Here is a 16285-nt window from a genome sequence, read left to right on the forward strand (position 1 = left end):
CTGTCACTGTCATGCCGGGCTGGGCTCTGCTCAGCCACCCCGCTGATGCTGCTGCTGCGCTTTCTCCCTACCCCTACCGCTGACACTGGAGGCCTGGAAGAGGTGAATAGGCCGTCCATGGTGCAGAGGAGACGGTAAGTGAATGCCGATCATGGCTTATCCCCCATCACATCATGGGCTTATGCTGTGTGTGTGTGTGTGACTAATGTGCTGGCATGCCGCACCCCACCACATACATACAGCCTGCCTGTCAGTGCCAGCAGCCAGCCCATGAATAAAATACACACTAGCACGTACATGCTAAAAAGTATGCATACTTGAAATTTTAAAGCAGCAGCTGTTTCGGGTTGCTAATAAGGATGGGAACCTCGCATCCTTACGCCTGACCCCTTGCGATGTAATGCTGTGATTCGCTGGGATATGGACTGGAGCTTACTACATAGGCCCTGCCCCCTACTGCGCCCAGTGTAGGGGGAGGGAATTTTCCATCAGGGGGGTTTCTGTGTACTGAGAACCCCCTGCATGCGCAAGCGCTTGGGTAGGAGTAAATGCCAATAATAATAATACTGACGGCTGCTCTAGCGGACAGAGCGCTGGAGGTGGTGCAGGTGCAGAGATCTGCACGATTCAGGCAGATATATACAAATTATATTTCATCAAAGTGCAGACTGGGGGGCAAACATCCCTTCTCCTGTATAAAAGCACGGGCGCACTGTTCAAGCGGGAACAGTCACCTGAACTGATTAAAGAGAGCCTGCAAGTGGGGCCAGTATCTGTGGAGCTGTATAATAAATATATTCTGTGTAGCCTGCAAGTGGGGCCTGTATCTGTGGAGCTGTATAATAAATATATTCTGTGTAGCCTGCAAGTGGGGCCAGTATCTGTGGAGCTGTATAATAAATATATTCTGTGTAGCCTGCAAGTGGGGCCTGTATCTGAGGGCTGTATAGTAAATATATTCTGTGTAGCCTGCAAGTGGGGCCAGTATCTGAGGGCTGTATAATAAATATATTCTGTGTAGCCTGCAAGTGGGGCCTGTATCTGAGGGCTGTATAAAATTATATTCTGTGTAGCCTGCAAGTGGGGCCTGTATCTGAAGCCTGTATCAAAAATAAATTCTTTGGTGCCAGCAAGTGGGGCCTGTATCTGGGCCTCTAAGAAGAAGAGGAGAATTAATATATAAATTGTTATTTCAAGTTTAAATTAAGATCAGGATTTAAAAAATTTTTTATTATTGCGAAGGCCCCCACCAGGCTTCTTCTTGATGCCACCCGGCTGGAAAAATTTTCTGGGGTGAACACTGTGTTGTAATAGGAAAGTTTCTGTAATCATTAGGCAATTGCTGCTGGGAGTCCTCATTTCCTATTACGAACTGCTCAGCCATGGCTATGTATATCTAGATGTTGACAATTAATGGTGTGTTTTGCAATATGTATTATAGTTTGCAATTTTATATAAGCCTAATATGTTTCATTTGTAATAAAGCAGTGTTATGTTTTCCCTCATGTATTGCAGTGTTTTATAAAACTGTTATACCCAGTTCACATTATACAAGACTGTAGTGCCCTCAATTCACATTAAACCACAAGATAGTGCCAGTTCACATTATGCCACTCTGTAGTGAATCCAATTCATATTATAGCACATTGTAGTGCCCCAGTTCACATTATGCCAATCTGTAGTGAATCCAATTCATATTATAGCACATTGTAGTGCCCCAGTTCACATTATGCCACTCTGTAGTGAATCCAATTCATATAATACCACATTATAGTGCCCCTAGTTTACATTATACCGCACTGTAGTGCATCCAATTCAAAGTATACCACTCTGTAGTGCATCCAGTTCAGATAATAACACTGTAGTGCCCCTAGTTCACATTATACCATACTGTAGTGTCCCCTGTTCCCCTCATATGTAATGTGCCAATTGTTGAGTATTTTTTTTTTATATGAACCAAAGCACAATACACAATAACTGTGCACAATTCAGCAGAGCTTTGGGGTGACACACAAGGAACAAACATTGAAACATGCTTCCTGATGTCCTCTCACCTAAGGGTGCTAAAGAAACAAGACTCATAGGTGTCCCAGCGGCTCTAAATCCCGAATGTAGGTCCATCACATATTTTTTTAAAATAAGTAATTTAATTTTGAATAAACACATAAGTATACAGTGGTCTGTCCTATAATAGTGAGACCTGTGACTGACACGGAACCTTCTATTAATCTTCTGTGAACTAGGTGGGGTGTAACATACCCCAGCTAGATTTAAAACTACTATAACTTTTTAAAAATACTGTGCGCAAGTTGTGGTTTCATGTAGCTAGAGTTGCGATGTATCCAGTTTGCATAGTGATGGTGGTATAGTTTGGCAAGCAATAGCATAGCGAGTACATATGTGTAACGTGCATGTGGGCATCTCATACCCCACCTGCTTCGGCAGCTGCCTTGATGTCAGCCAAGAGTGATCTCAGTAAGACTGAGCTAACTAAGGGCCTGATTCAGACTCGATCGCTATTTGCGGCCGCTCGCTGGCTAAAAGGGGCCGGATATTTAAATCATGCGCTCGCACTGCGTCGCGTAAAGCCGCCCACTAAGTATCAGCGAGCGGTGGCACTATGCGCTCGCGCCTGTATAAAGACGCACTTTTGCCACTCACAACACACGTCATCTCCGGCAGTTGTAGGATTAATCGGGAACATCGAGAGCCATCGGAGTTGCTCGCAGCGCTTGTGGTAGCCTTTTCCCACCACAACATTGCGAGCAGTTCAGGCTAAAATACAACCCAGTCACGTGTGTAATGACGCTACTTTGCTAATTATGCACACCCACTAAACTCCGTTCTGACGGTCGGGCACGCCAGTGTTTGCACATCCACACCCCCGTTCAAAAGCACCTTCCCCTGTTACCACCCACATACGGCCCAACTACGGACTATGGGTGAGCACTTTCCCATCGCGCTGACTGGTTCACGCATGCACATTGCGAATTATACGTATGCGCAGATTGCGAAAAATCGCTCAATGCGAGTGAGCGCAACATAGCATCCGGGTCTGAATCAGGCCCTAAGTTTTTAGAATTATTTCTAATTGTTCATTAGTTTCATTTTTACTAATGATTGTGATTCAAACATGTTCCAAATATCTTTTTCAAAAAAGTTGTTACTAGAAGACTTATAAGTTTAGTTTGCAAAAAAAAAGTTTTATTTTTGTTTTTAAAAGATGAAAGAGTTTGTTCCCTAAGCTACATTGCTCCGGCTCTCCTGATCATTCAGTTATTATTTTCTTCACCATTTGCTGCCCCGACGCCATCCATCCGTGTCTTCAGCACCGTGATCTCCTGCTGTAGGCCCTCTATCTCCTGGTCTTTTTTCTTTAGCTTGGCCAAGAATTTGCTAAACTGTTTTATCAGCTTATTGTGACCTTTTGTTGCTGCCTTAGCGATGGTTAGCTCATCCTCCATAACCTGCATCTTCTTGCTATTATCGGATAGTAATGCTGCCAGCCTCCCCCTCTCTGCTTTCTCCTCTCAGCTCCTCTGCTTCTCTCCTGGATGTTTCCTCTGCCTCTCTCATGAGGGTGACCTGCTGGATGTATTCTCTCCTGCTTTGCAGCATCTGGCTCAGGTCAGTTATCTCTCTCTGAATGATCTTCAAGTCAAAAAAAGTTGTGATTATAACCAAAAAGTGATGCTTACTTCTACAGAATATGGTTCTTTTACCTCTATTTTTAAGCACAGTTACCTCCATCTGTTCTTTAGAAGTTATTAATACTGTAAATACTGCAACATTACTTGTGTCCAAATGACTCCTCATACAATTACCTGCATCTGCATGGCACTAAGGGGTGCTGTGTCAGTGCTGGGGCTCTTGGGTGGTCTGGGCCTCTCTCTTCTGAAAAAGTGTCGCATTCTCTGGAAGATGGCACGGATAGAGGTCCAGAGCTGCCTCCAGCCATCCCTGGTGTTGGGTGTTTGGGCACAGGGAGCGGATGATGGATGAGTCTGCAATACAGGCACAGAGAGAAGGGGAGGGAGAGAGGATAGATTAGTTATTATGGCCATACAATGAGAGTCGTGGGAGAAGTGGCGGTATAGCCTGTCGCTGTACACCGGGTCACTTCCACCTCCTGTATATCTATATCCTCACACTGACCAGGTCACTACACTACCCCTGGAGCAGGTGTGTTACACATAGCTATGGTGATATCGATGTAACATCTTCCAAAGGATCCCTCTCCGATAGTGGCCTCTAGCTCATGTGCATTATTGGGAATATTGGTAAATAGGTCTCCTGGAGATAAATAGACTGGCTGCCTATACTGTGTGCAGGTGATGGGCTCATTATCATTATCACTGACCTGATGTTCATCCTGATCCATTGTCGCTGTTTCATCCTTCTCCAGCTGTTGTTCCAGGATGGCGTTCCTCATGGTCACACTAAGAGATAATGTGCAGTTTTATTATTTTTTTTCCTTAAGTTCCCCTCCCAGTCAGCACACAGGAACGCCCATCACTTTCCCGCGCCACTTCAGATACCGTCTGTCCCGTTGGTAGAAGCACCTTTGTGCATACACTCTGTGTAATACATGCGCTGTAGGGCTAGTCACAATGTTTTGTGCATGAGCATAATCACTGAGCTACAGGAGCATCAGCAGTACATTATCCTCTGACCCTCTTTACACCTAGATAAATGACTTACTACCAGAGTATATACAGTGTTACATAGTTACACCTAGACAAATGATTACTACCAGAGTATATACAGTGTTACATGACAGAATATACATACCCTCTGAGTTGGTCACTGAGCATGGATATTATGCTATACAGCTGCTCTGCCTCCATGCTGTGCTGCTGCCAGAGCTGGGCCAGTTCTTTTTGCAGGTCCTCATTGTCAGTCTGCAAGAAAAGAGAGATGGAAATTCTCAGTATGAACTTCCCAATGGCCCCTAATCATAACATAACATAAGTCAGCACCATCCAGCCTTATGGAAGTGTCACACCTGTGGGATTGCAACATGAAACACTTAAGCTGGGTACACACTGACAGATACATTGGCCGATCAATTGATCAGCCAATGTATTTGCTGCCCGTCGGGCAGTGTGTACCCGCAATATGTCGGCGAACGTCGGCGTTCACAACATATTGCATTGGCTGTGCTGCACAGCCGATGGACAGATATGTCTGCAAACATATCTGACCATCGGCAGGTGTGTATATAAATCACATAACCTGTAAATGCTAGCAATTGGTTTTCTTACTTACAGTATGTCAGTGTCTCACTTCAATAATTTATGAACTAAGGATTATGATCCTGCTACCTAAGCAGTTACTAGCTGTATACACCTAATGCAGGACAGTGGATGACAGAAATCCACATCACTGTCATGTGAATAAGTGTCACCAGCTCATATATAACACCTACGATTTGCCACCACTGGGAACCAGCAATAATAATAATTATAAGTAATACATAACCCCTTAGCTTAGTCAGATTTGGGCACAGACACCTCCCAACATGTACACTTACTAAATTGGGACAAACCACCACTCTCTATGCCCAGAAATGCCCACTTTCAGCTTAGCTCTGCCCCTTCTGAGATCCATGAAAAATCCTAAATGTGCAAGCAACAAAGTACAAGTAACAATAACAGCGCACTTACCTTTCTCCTGATGCATGGCCGGTCCATGGCTGCACCCTAACTACTCTCTCTACTCCCTACTCCATCCTTCTCTACTACTATATACACTAAAATACTAATATACTAAACTAAAGATAATAAAAAATATAATAAAAAGAAAACTGAATAAAACTAACACTAAATAAGCTACTATATATACTAAAATACTAATATACTAAACTAAAGATAATAAAAAATATAATAAAAAGAAAACTGAATAAAACTAACACTAAATAAACTACTATATATACTACAAAAATTATATACTAACTAAATATAACACTAAAACTATACTAAATAAATAAATGCCTAAAACTAACACTAAGAAAATAATAATAAAATAAAACCAAACTTAACTATCACTAACAATATTATAAATATACCACCAGCACCAGACAACACAACAGAATAACCTCTAGTGTTCTGCCCTGGGTTACCACTTATTGTGTAATGTCAATTCTCCTCACTAGCTATGGCCAGCGAATTAGTTCTTTATTGGTCACCCTCAGAGTCTTGTTTGCTAAAGGCTACATATGATCATGTGAAAGAAAGAGACACGGACACGAACGTGTATATGTAACCACAAGCATCTCCATCTCTCTGCGTTTATTCAACAGACAGTCTCCTTTATAAGGTACCACGCAACACATCTGGTATTCATTATCTGCAGTGAGACTATAGTGCTGCTTAAACATTGGAATCGCATACCTTACCATATATGTACATATGCTTTTCTGTGCACTTATAACAGGGTCTGTACAATGAATTAATTCCATCCTGTCCTGTGCACCCACCCTCCATGCATACATGGCATACAAAATGGATTCTTATTCCAAAATGGCTTCTACATATTCCCCCCTTTCGATTCAAATTTTATATACTATTGTCTTTCTAGTTTACCTAGCCATGGCCCACCCCCTATGTAGCTGGTCCCTACTTCACACAACAAGTTATCCCTCCTAACGAGGTAGCTGCATGGGGCAGTGCCCATTCAAGACCACATAGGTGATGAGTCCCTCAGTTCCTATAGTCCTGTATCTTCTTTTCATCCGTATTCTTGTAAAAGCCTTCAATTATTTCCATACATTGTTCACATAAGTCTCTGCAAAGCAATGGTTCTCTTGTCTTTCAAATTGCACAATAGTACTGGGTATGTCCATGTAGCAGGATCATAGTTGTCTTTGACATTTCTTTAGACGCTTTAAACCTAGAACAGTAATCAAGTGTAAGTATTTTCCTTATCAGTCATATATCTATCCTGACAATCAGGTAAATGACTAGTAATTTCAATCCTTTAGCTATTAACATGAAAATACCTGAAAACTATTCTTCTGTTCCCTTGAACCAACCTGACATATTCAACCGTGTAAACTATCCATTACTATCAATATTATACTCTGGATCATTATGTATCTTCCTAAACTGGTCATTCAATTTCTTAACTTTCTCTAAGTGTACATATATTGGGTCAGATAAATTATCAGCTATATAATTACAGCAAACAGGTCTCACTATTTTACACATACTTCCCTGTGTAGCTGTGAGATACTCAAGGATTAGCCTAAACTGTCCCAAAACCTTCACCTGGAATTTCAATTCATTAGTAATTATTTCAAATACATCAAATATTTCATCTACAACAGTATTAAATAGTCTGGCTAAAGCTTCTATATTGTGACCATTCTTGACACTAGGTTATGGATATTGATAACACTAGAAACAAAACTATAACAAGAACGAATCATAGTATACAGTACATCCTCACAAGCCTTTGTCTGGCTTAGGGCCTAGCAACATATATCAATTCATAACTTCAAATTACTCCAACTCCCCTTATATAATGATCTTGCAGTGTGAGGTGAATCCAAATTTTCTTTTCTGCCACCTTTACTGCCATTGGAGTAGTTAGGAGAACTTGATAAGGACCTTGTAACTGGGTCCTAGGACTTTTCCTTAGATGCTACTTTATCACAACCCAATCACCTGGTTGCAGTTTCTAGGTGCTGCAATTGAATTGGGATCTAGAACATAAGAGAACACCTGGTGGTGGACTTTGGTTAGTTTCTATTATATATGCATCACATATTGAATCAAGTTACTATGCTCATATTGTAACACTTCTAGGAACTCACATCTTGTTCTAGCAGTTTTACTAAATAGTTTTCCATAAGCTCATCCTACGTTTCACACTGGGAAAGTTCTTGACTAACAATCATATTAAAAAATAGACATTCTAACAAACTTTTCATAGTTCAATTTGACTATATAATTCAGTCTTTACACTCTATCATTGCTTTGGGTCCTATTTATTCTCAGATTCTCCAAGATACATTCTAAAAATGTCTTTAATAAAATGTGTACCTTTGTCACTCTCTATTACCTCACATGTACGAATTACTTCTGTCATTTATTTTCCTTTTTCCTATTGTTCATATTGTTTGTAATATGTTTTTGTGTTTGCTACCTTGCAAACCCATAGTCAATTTGACAACAGGTCTGAGCACAGAACATACCCAACACTTAACCAACTATATAAAATCAATCTTTAGTCTCTGGAAGGAATAACATCAATAAGGTACTCCTTTCTTTCTTCTTCTAGTACCGTGATCACTTTTCCTGGGCTGTGTAACGATTAGAGATAGGCTTATGCAGCCTAACTGAAGTCTGGGCTATCCAGTGCTTCTTGGCTATTTTTACCATAGATCTCTAAGCTGATGAGTGCTTCCATGAAGTATTTGGGCTCAGACTGAGAATAGTGCACGTGGCAGACAGAGGTGGTGCTTAACCATCCATCCATCACCCGAAGTCATGCAAGTCTTTCCAAGTCATACTTCTGAGGAACCTGTAACTGCAACTTTTAACACAATCAGATTCAATGTTTCTGCTGTTTCTGGTCACCAATATCAAAATATCAGGTAGGTATATTACTGTAGCCTGTTTGGCCAACTTGGTTTGCTGGAGCAGTTCCTCTTCTGGGGTATGTTCTCTGATATGTGCTTTTGACCTTACTTAAAACTAAATTTGTCGGCATTTGAAAAGCAGCAAACAAAAAATCTAATACAAACTATGTATAATCTATAATTTACAATAACATAACTTATCGAAAAAGATTTCATTAATTCAAAACAATCATTATCAATAGAGAAAGATGAAAAATAAAAAAAAGTAATCATAATTGTCATCTTCCTGTGTCTCACTAGTCCCCTGTGGTTGCTAGCTGAACTACATATAGTATTTGCATTAGGTATGTGCAGGCTCAGACCCTTCCAATTTGCATATGCTGTGCTGCTGGATCTTCTCTCATATGCCAGCATCATCCCCCACAGTACATTTCCACCCTCCTCTTGAATACATGAGAAACAAAGTGACATCTGGATTCAATCTTACCTAACTGCTGTAATGTAGCAGAGCTAACACAAGAACTAAGTTACGGTACTTTTAAATTCCTGCTGTCTATCACCTTTTAAGTACAATACAATAAGACCTAAAAATCCTCTCAATTGTTTAAATATCTTTAGTACAGACACTTTTTGTATGACTTTTTCCCTCCCCCGACCTTGGGGTCCAGACATACCCTTTTGGTTAGGTTGGGTTGGAGCTTTAAACCCAAAAAATTGTTTCTGTTTATCTTACTTAATCCTAATCTTTAATATTGATCTGAGTATCTTAACCAAATCAGATAGAAGCATACAAAAAAAACGTCCGGCATGTTTTAAGTAGTGTCAGTGTAATTCTAGTTGCATTCCTGTAAACAAAATAAAGTTTCAACATCCTGACATTTCCAAGGGTGAAAGTACCTATCAATCCATCAATCCCTTAATCTGTGTCTATTTTAACAGTTTCTCATGATATTATACAACTGAGGATAATTTCTCTTCTATAACGGGTATATTACCACATTCCTTTACACTCCAGAACTTGGAACATCTGGAGTGGATTATTGGATTTTTTCCTTTTCATTTAAAGCTTACTTGACCTGCGCAACTGTATTGGCAATATGCATTCCTATGGCTGCTTCTGATTAATTAAGTCCAGTCATATCTAAACAGCCCCTATTCTACCTATATTCTTAGATTTGTAAAATTATGTTCTTGTTGGTCCTCTAAAACCATTAACATTTTAATTTGTAAGCATGCATTATTCATCAATTTAAAGAAATCATGAACTGATAAAACATTTTGTTAGGGAAATTTTACATCACTTTTACTATTAATCCCTTCTGCAGCAATCAAAAATAATTACTGTTTCTTTTAGAATTACAATATGGCTCTGCATTCTCTTGATCTCAAAAGTTACAGAAACAATATCCATTTTCCTAGAAAATAACAAATAAAGCATTTTGTTACTAATGCATTCAACATCAATCCTTTTTCCAATCTTGCAATGCACATTTTTTATTTATGGACGTCCCCATGAAAAAATGGCAATTCACTCACATTAACCCTTTCAATTCCTGCACAACTTCTACACAATTCCTTAGTATACCTTCACTACGCACAATCGTTCACACACCACATCTGATCAACGCAATTGTTCCACACAACTCTACTTTCTCAAGTTCACTCGACTCTCTTTTATCACATACATATGGGCCCATTTCATTCACAAGCAAACATTCAGTTACAGCACGGCAGCCATTTTCTGTGACATCCTGCATTCCATTGTCATCAGTAAAGCACCTCTATCACAGGATGCCTACACAATACAAATGAAATATACATTTTAAGAAGAAAAGAAAAACAAAGCAAATAAAACACTAGTTATATAAAATGCAACATTCCTCTTCAGTGATAATTAAGTAAGTGGGCATCTGGGGGTCATTTCTATATTCTTATTCATGTTTATTACATTTCTCAATCAGACCTTTCAGTGTGTCATCTAGGCTATATTTATTACATAACTCACATCTCATTTTGTGATGTTTAAACAAGTCAGTATCTGGGGTTTCAGCCTTTTTAAACATTCATCAAATATCCTGCTTTATGATTCCCATAAAGCTTCTTTATCATCTGAGTGTCATAACTCTCAGGCACCGGCTTACTATCGCCATTTTCCAATGCTATAACAGTCCCTCGTATAGCTGAGTCAAAGTCCCTTATGACTCAAGTATCAGGCCAAATTGCCCTATGATTATTCCTTGTGCACAGGAACATCAAATGTTTATCTATAGGCACATCCACACACTGACTTTTCCTACCTCAGTTATTAACACTATTGACTGGATGTAACGTTCCTCCTATTTCTGAAAACACTGCCTGAGACCCTCTCCCTTTCTGTTCTATCTGACACTAATAAATGAAAACACATTTCTGTAATTGTATCCAATCCTTCTCTGATGTACCTTTCTAAATCTAATGGAATTTCATGGCATTCTTCTATTTCATAACAAATCACTGTGTGGGGCCCTCTTCTAAAGTTAAATCAGTGGCTAAATCAAAGTTACTCTAAAAACACAATTAGGACAGGTTTGGTACATAACTAACAGACAAACAAGACTTTAAACATTCACCTATCATTCACTGAACATATAACAGATTATAACATGTTTAAATAACAACACCTTTAGGGTGACCAATAATTACCCAAGGCTTGATTCCAGCAGGACAGATCAACTGCAATGGAGACACAGCTACCAGGAGGGCATTTGTGTTTACTCACCCGTGAAATTGTCCTGGCAACTCTGTCCCCAGAGCACGATCTCACATGCTCCGTCCTGTGGTAGTCAACACTGCTGGGCATCTCGGTGGAACCTCCATGTTGTCAATTCTCCTCACTAGCTATGGCCAGCGAATTAGTTCTTTATTAGTCACCCTCGGAGTCTTGTTTGCTAAAGGCTACATATGATCATGTGAAAGAAAGAGACACGGACACGAACGTGTATATGTAACCACAAGCATCTCCATCTCTCTGCGTTTATTCAACAGACAGTCTCCTTTATAAGGTACCACGCAACACATCTGGTATTCATTATCTGCAGTGAGACTATAGTGCTGCTTAAACATTGGAATCGCATACCTTACCATATATGTACATATGCTTTTCTGTGCACTTATAACAGGGTCTGTACAATGAATTAACTCCATCCTGTCCTGTGCACCCACCCTCCATGCATACATGGCATACAAAATGGATTCTTATTCCAAAATGGCTTCTACAGTAACAATAGGCCATTGTGATGTCATCACACAGACATTAGCAGCAGCCATACAGGCTAATATTTGTATGAAATAAAGTATCTGACTATGATTAGAGGTAAGCAGGGGCAGGATAGCATACCGCCTATCTGTCCTAAGTTACAAAGCCCAAAAGGGGTAATATTTCAACCAAATTGGTCAGCTTTGCAGATCAGTGAGGGCTTATTTTGTTCTAATGTCACATGTCTGAATGCTGTGCAGTGGATCAGGCATTGCCAAGCACCATAGTAAAGTTATGGTAGGGGCCTGGCAATGCTGCTTCAGCCTCTTAGGACACACACTGTGCCTCAGAGGGGAAAATCGGATACCTCTTCTGATCATGTGCAACACTGTACTGGCAGGGGCACATCTAGGCTTTCTGCCACCTGTGGAAAGACTCAGCCCATCTCGGCACAGAAAAATAAATATCTATAAGAGAGGTGCACTATAAAGACAGTGATAGCTGCCATACAGAGCAGTAACGCAGAGACAGAGTAACAACAGGGCAGCTCAGGCAGTTGCTTAGGGACCCCAACACATGGGAGACCAACACACATAGCTACATTACCAGTGTGGGGGGCATATGTGGCATACTGTATGTAAACTGGGGATTCTGTGTGGGATAATGGAATCTTGGGGCACTACATTGTGTATAACACATTTGTGGTACTGGGAGTATTTACACATAATAACATCACCAATATATCTTACTGACAATTTTATCAGTAGGGGCCCACAAATATTAATCTGGCCCTGCAATTACCAGCAATGCATCACTGCTGTGACTACAAGAACAGATAACCCCACATTTGGGCAGTAATATACACCACTCCTCAGGGGTGTATCTAGGGATCCGAGCGCCCCTGACAAGGTAATGGACTGATGCCCCCCCTGCCCCCATAATTTCAAGACGTGCCCCCAGTAGTAGTCCCCTCTATGTAGTGCCCCCAGCAGTAGTCCACTCTATGCAGTGCCCCCTGTAGTAGTCCATCCTATGCAGTGCCCCCAGTAGTAGTCCCCCCTATACATTGCCCCCAGTAGTAGTCCCCCCAATACAGTGCCCCCAATAGCAGCCATCCCCCATAACATGCCCCTAGTAGTGTCCCCCCAATACAATGCCCCCAGTAGCAGCCGCCACCCCCATAACATGCCACCAGTAGTGGCCACCCCCTATACAGTGCCCCCAGTAGTGGCCCCCCCTATACAATGCCCCCTAGTAGTCACACTCCCCCCCCTGTGCTGTGCCCAAAAAAAAACACACACACAGAAAAAAAAAATAGCAACTTACTTGATCCCCGCTCCTGCCGGCATCTGCCAATGTCCACTCCTCTGGGCCCGCTCTCGCTCTGCACTATGGGATGACATCTCTCCCATTACCCGCTGCAGGGGGAGCCGGAAGGCGGAGCTCATGAGTGAGCTCCAGACGGCTCCCTCCGTGGACGCAGCAGCCAATGAGAGCCTGCTAGTTCAAGCCCCTGGCTGCTGGTGGCACTTGAATTTTTAATCAATCATGAAACACAACTTGATGTGAAAGTAAGACATCTAATCAATTAACCAATTGAATCCAAGTTCGCTACTTCTATAAAAGAAGGCTGGTGGAAGGGATCATTACTCTTTGAGAAAGCCCCCACTATTTCCAGGGGCGAAATGCGTCAGGGAGGTCCCCAGCCGTTCTGCTGTTGGCCAAGACATCCGTCTGCCATTACCCCGACTATCCAGGACACAAGTGTGCCTTTACACGGCAGCCACCGCTGCCTCAGCGCTACAGTCCTTCTCCGGCTGCTGATACAGTACGAGACATTGTCCCAGGGGAGTGAAGGCGGATGCTGGTACATATATCCAAAGCTTCCATAGTCGGACTACGGCTAAATGCTGCCAGGATTTAAAGCAATCTTGTGGGGTGAGCATCACTACAAACTATATCATACCCCAGATTGTTATTATACTACGGGACATTGATCCTTTGTTATTCTGAGGAGAGTAACTGTTTGGCCAATTTGCTTAATAACTCCAATATATGTAGTAGAAACTACAGGTGAGACTTTTACAGTAATACTCTTGGAGTTTATCAAATTTTTCTAACCGGATGTGATACTAGTACTTGGAGTGGAGAGATCTTCATTGCATTTGATATAGTGACATTTAGGATCCACTATATTATTGTGTTTATTCATTTAATTCAGCTGATTGATGAATGCAAGTTAGAGGCATCAGGATGATTTAAGTGGTGCTATATTAATTATTATATATGTATTAGTGTGTAATTAAACAATTTTTATATTTGTATTTTTGATCGAGTCCTGAATAATTTATAAGTAACTCTGTTTGTATGTTTATGTCTGTCATCTCACACAATGTGTTCACTATAACTAGCGCAAAGATACATTGTTTTTTCTTCTAGTGTTTAATTTCGAAATGAGTATTCACAGACCCAAGCTCTGCTTATTCGTCAAATATATTTGACTTGTCTCTTACATATTCAACATAATTGATAAACGCCAAAGTTTTTTAATTATCTTTTGCTTTCATCAACTTTTCCAGGATCTGATTGGCTACATGTTGGTCTAGCCCCACTTACTTAAAAATGGAGGACATCCCAAAGGAGCAGGACTAAAAAACTGCATACTATAAAGTGCTTAAACAAATGCGCCTTACAAAAAATAATAACCCCCCTTCACACACACAAAAAAATAAACCCCAAAAAACAACAACAAAATAAAACACTGTCATCATTGTGACAGGAGGCATCCCGACAGCCTGAATTACATACCGATTCCTAGAATTGTGCTATGGCTGAGACTGTGATGGTCTAGCGGCAGCCGCAGCACTGATCTAGCCTGCCGCAGCTACTGCTGTCAGTCACTGTGATAGTGTGCACCGGCGGTGCTGCATACTGGTGTCCTCTCTCCCCGCAGTGTCTGCCTGGACTGCCTGTCAGTTCTGAAGTGTGCTTGCTTTCACGTTGCCCCTGTGGTTCCTGCTCCCTGGCCTCCTCTATCATTCCCTTAGCTCCTCCTATTCTTCCTTAGGGGTCTATGTACTAAGCAGTGATAAGTGACAGAGTGAAAAGTGATAAGTCAGTGATAAGGTACCAGCCAATCAGCTCCCAACTGCCATCTCACAGGCTGTGTTTGAAAAATGACAGTTGGTAGCTGATTGGCTGGCACCTTATCACTTTTCACTCTGTCTCTAATCACTGCTTAGTAAATAGACCCCTTAGAGAGAAGGGGGGGGGGGTGGCGCTAGGCAAAAGCTTTGCTTAAGGTGCAGACTGAGACCTTGCACCCGCCCTGGTGATACCCTACATTCTAGACAAACTTAGGAACTTTATTACTCCCTACCTCCAACATAACACAATCACCTGACACAAGCTTAGCAGATTTCTGTTGCATTTTAAATAATTCCGACCAATAATGCTTATCTTACATACAGTTAATGAAATAATTCCAGCAATGGTTGTAATCCAGTCACAAAAGAAGAGTAGAAGTACTGTATGAAATATGGGCCTGGTTCAGAGTTGAACGCTATTAGCACAGCAGTAGTGTCTTTGGCCGTAGCAGCAATGCTAAAATATGCTAATGCCACAGGAGGCATCTGTGTAAATAGAGGCATCTGTGTAAATAAATGCCTCCTGCGGCTTCTGTGATCCTCTGGACGCAGCGGTCACCTGAGTAAACTTCAGGGTACTAAGGATGGACGGCGTTTTCACGCAGCTGGAGCTAGTGATGCTGCATACAAGGACGCAGCCATTGGCTTCAGCGTGCGAGAGGAAGACAGGTCTGACGCCACCATTTTCTGAGATGCTGCCTGATACCACCCCCTCTCTGGCATCTGGGCAGTGGGAGCGAGCTTGCAGAAGGAGGTCTGCACATGCTCAGTACAGAGCCCATTCATATGCATATCTTCAAACATCAGATTGATTTATGCGCAAACCATCGGGTTTGCATACGACTCTGAATCAGTCCCATAATTATTAATAAAAATCTGAGAGTATTTATTCTGCAAAAAATTCTGACATTATAGACATTAGGGTACACTATGGGCTCTATTTACTACAATCCGCATTTTGAATGCATTGCGAATTCAGCAAATATCACAGAGATTTACTAAAAATCCCTTGCAGGGTAAGAGCTTGCGATAAAGCTCTGACCCTGCGAATCCCCTCCGCACACTTATCACGGTATTTTTGCAAAAAATACAGTGATAACTGCTCGCGCATGCGCCGACCGGCCGCCGCTAGCCCCCCCCCCCCCGCAACCCCCCCCGTTATTAGGCTGGGTAGACACGTAAAGATTTTCCGTCTAACCATCCAACTAGTTGATTGGATGGAAATAAAATCTGGTAATGTATGGTAAATGATGATCAGCAATTTGCTCCTAAATGCCAGAAAACAGAAGAAAATGGTCGTTAGAAGAGTTTGTTAAATGT

General features: G+C 41.5%; 1 protein-coding gene across 1 annotated transcript; it reads right to left on the reverse strand.

The window, feature by feature from the left end:
- Nucleotides 1–3429: 3429 nt before the first annotated feature.
- On the reverse strand, nucleotides 3430–4417 carry LOC148518188 (uncharacterized). The gene is made up of 3 exons (XM_088477505.1): nucleotides 4361–4417; nucleotides 3825–4004; nucleotides 3430–3651 (listed from the first exon to the last, which is right to left on the reverse strand). Exons 1-3 carry the CDS (start codon nucleotides 4379–4381, stop codon nucleotides 3484–3486), a joined length of 369 nt encoding a protein of 122 aa, XP_088333631.1. The 5' UTR covers nucleotides 4382–4417; the 3' UTR covers nucleotides 3430–3483.
- Nucleotides 4418–16285: the final 11868 nt, after the last annotated feature.

This window comes from Taudactylus pleione, unplaced genomic scaffold (genome assembly GCF_031769625.1).
Source record: "Taudactylus pleione unplaced genomic scaffold, aTauple2 ptg000201l, whole genome shotgun sequence".
Taxonomy (NCBI): Eukaryota; Metazoa; Chordata; class Amphibia; order Anura; family Myobatrachidae; genus Taudactylus; species Taudactylus pleione.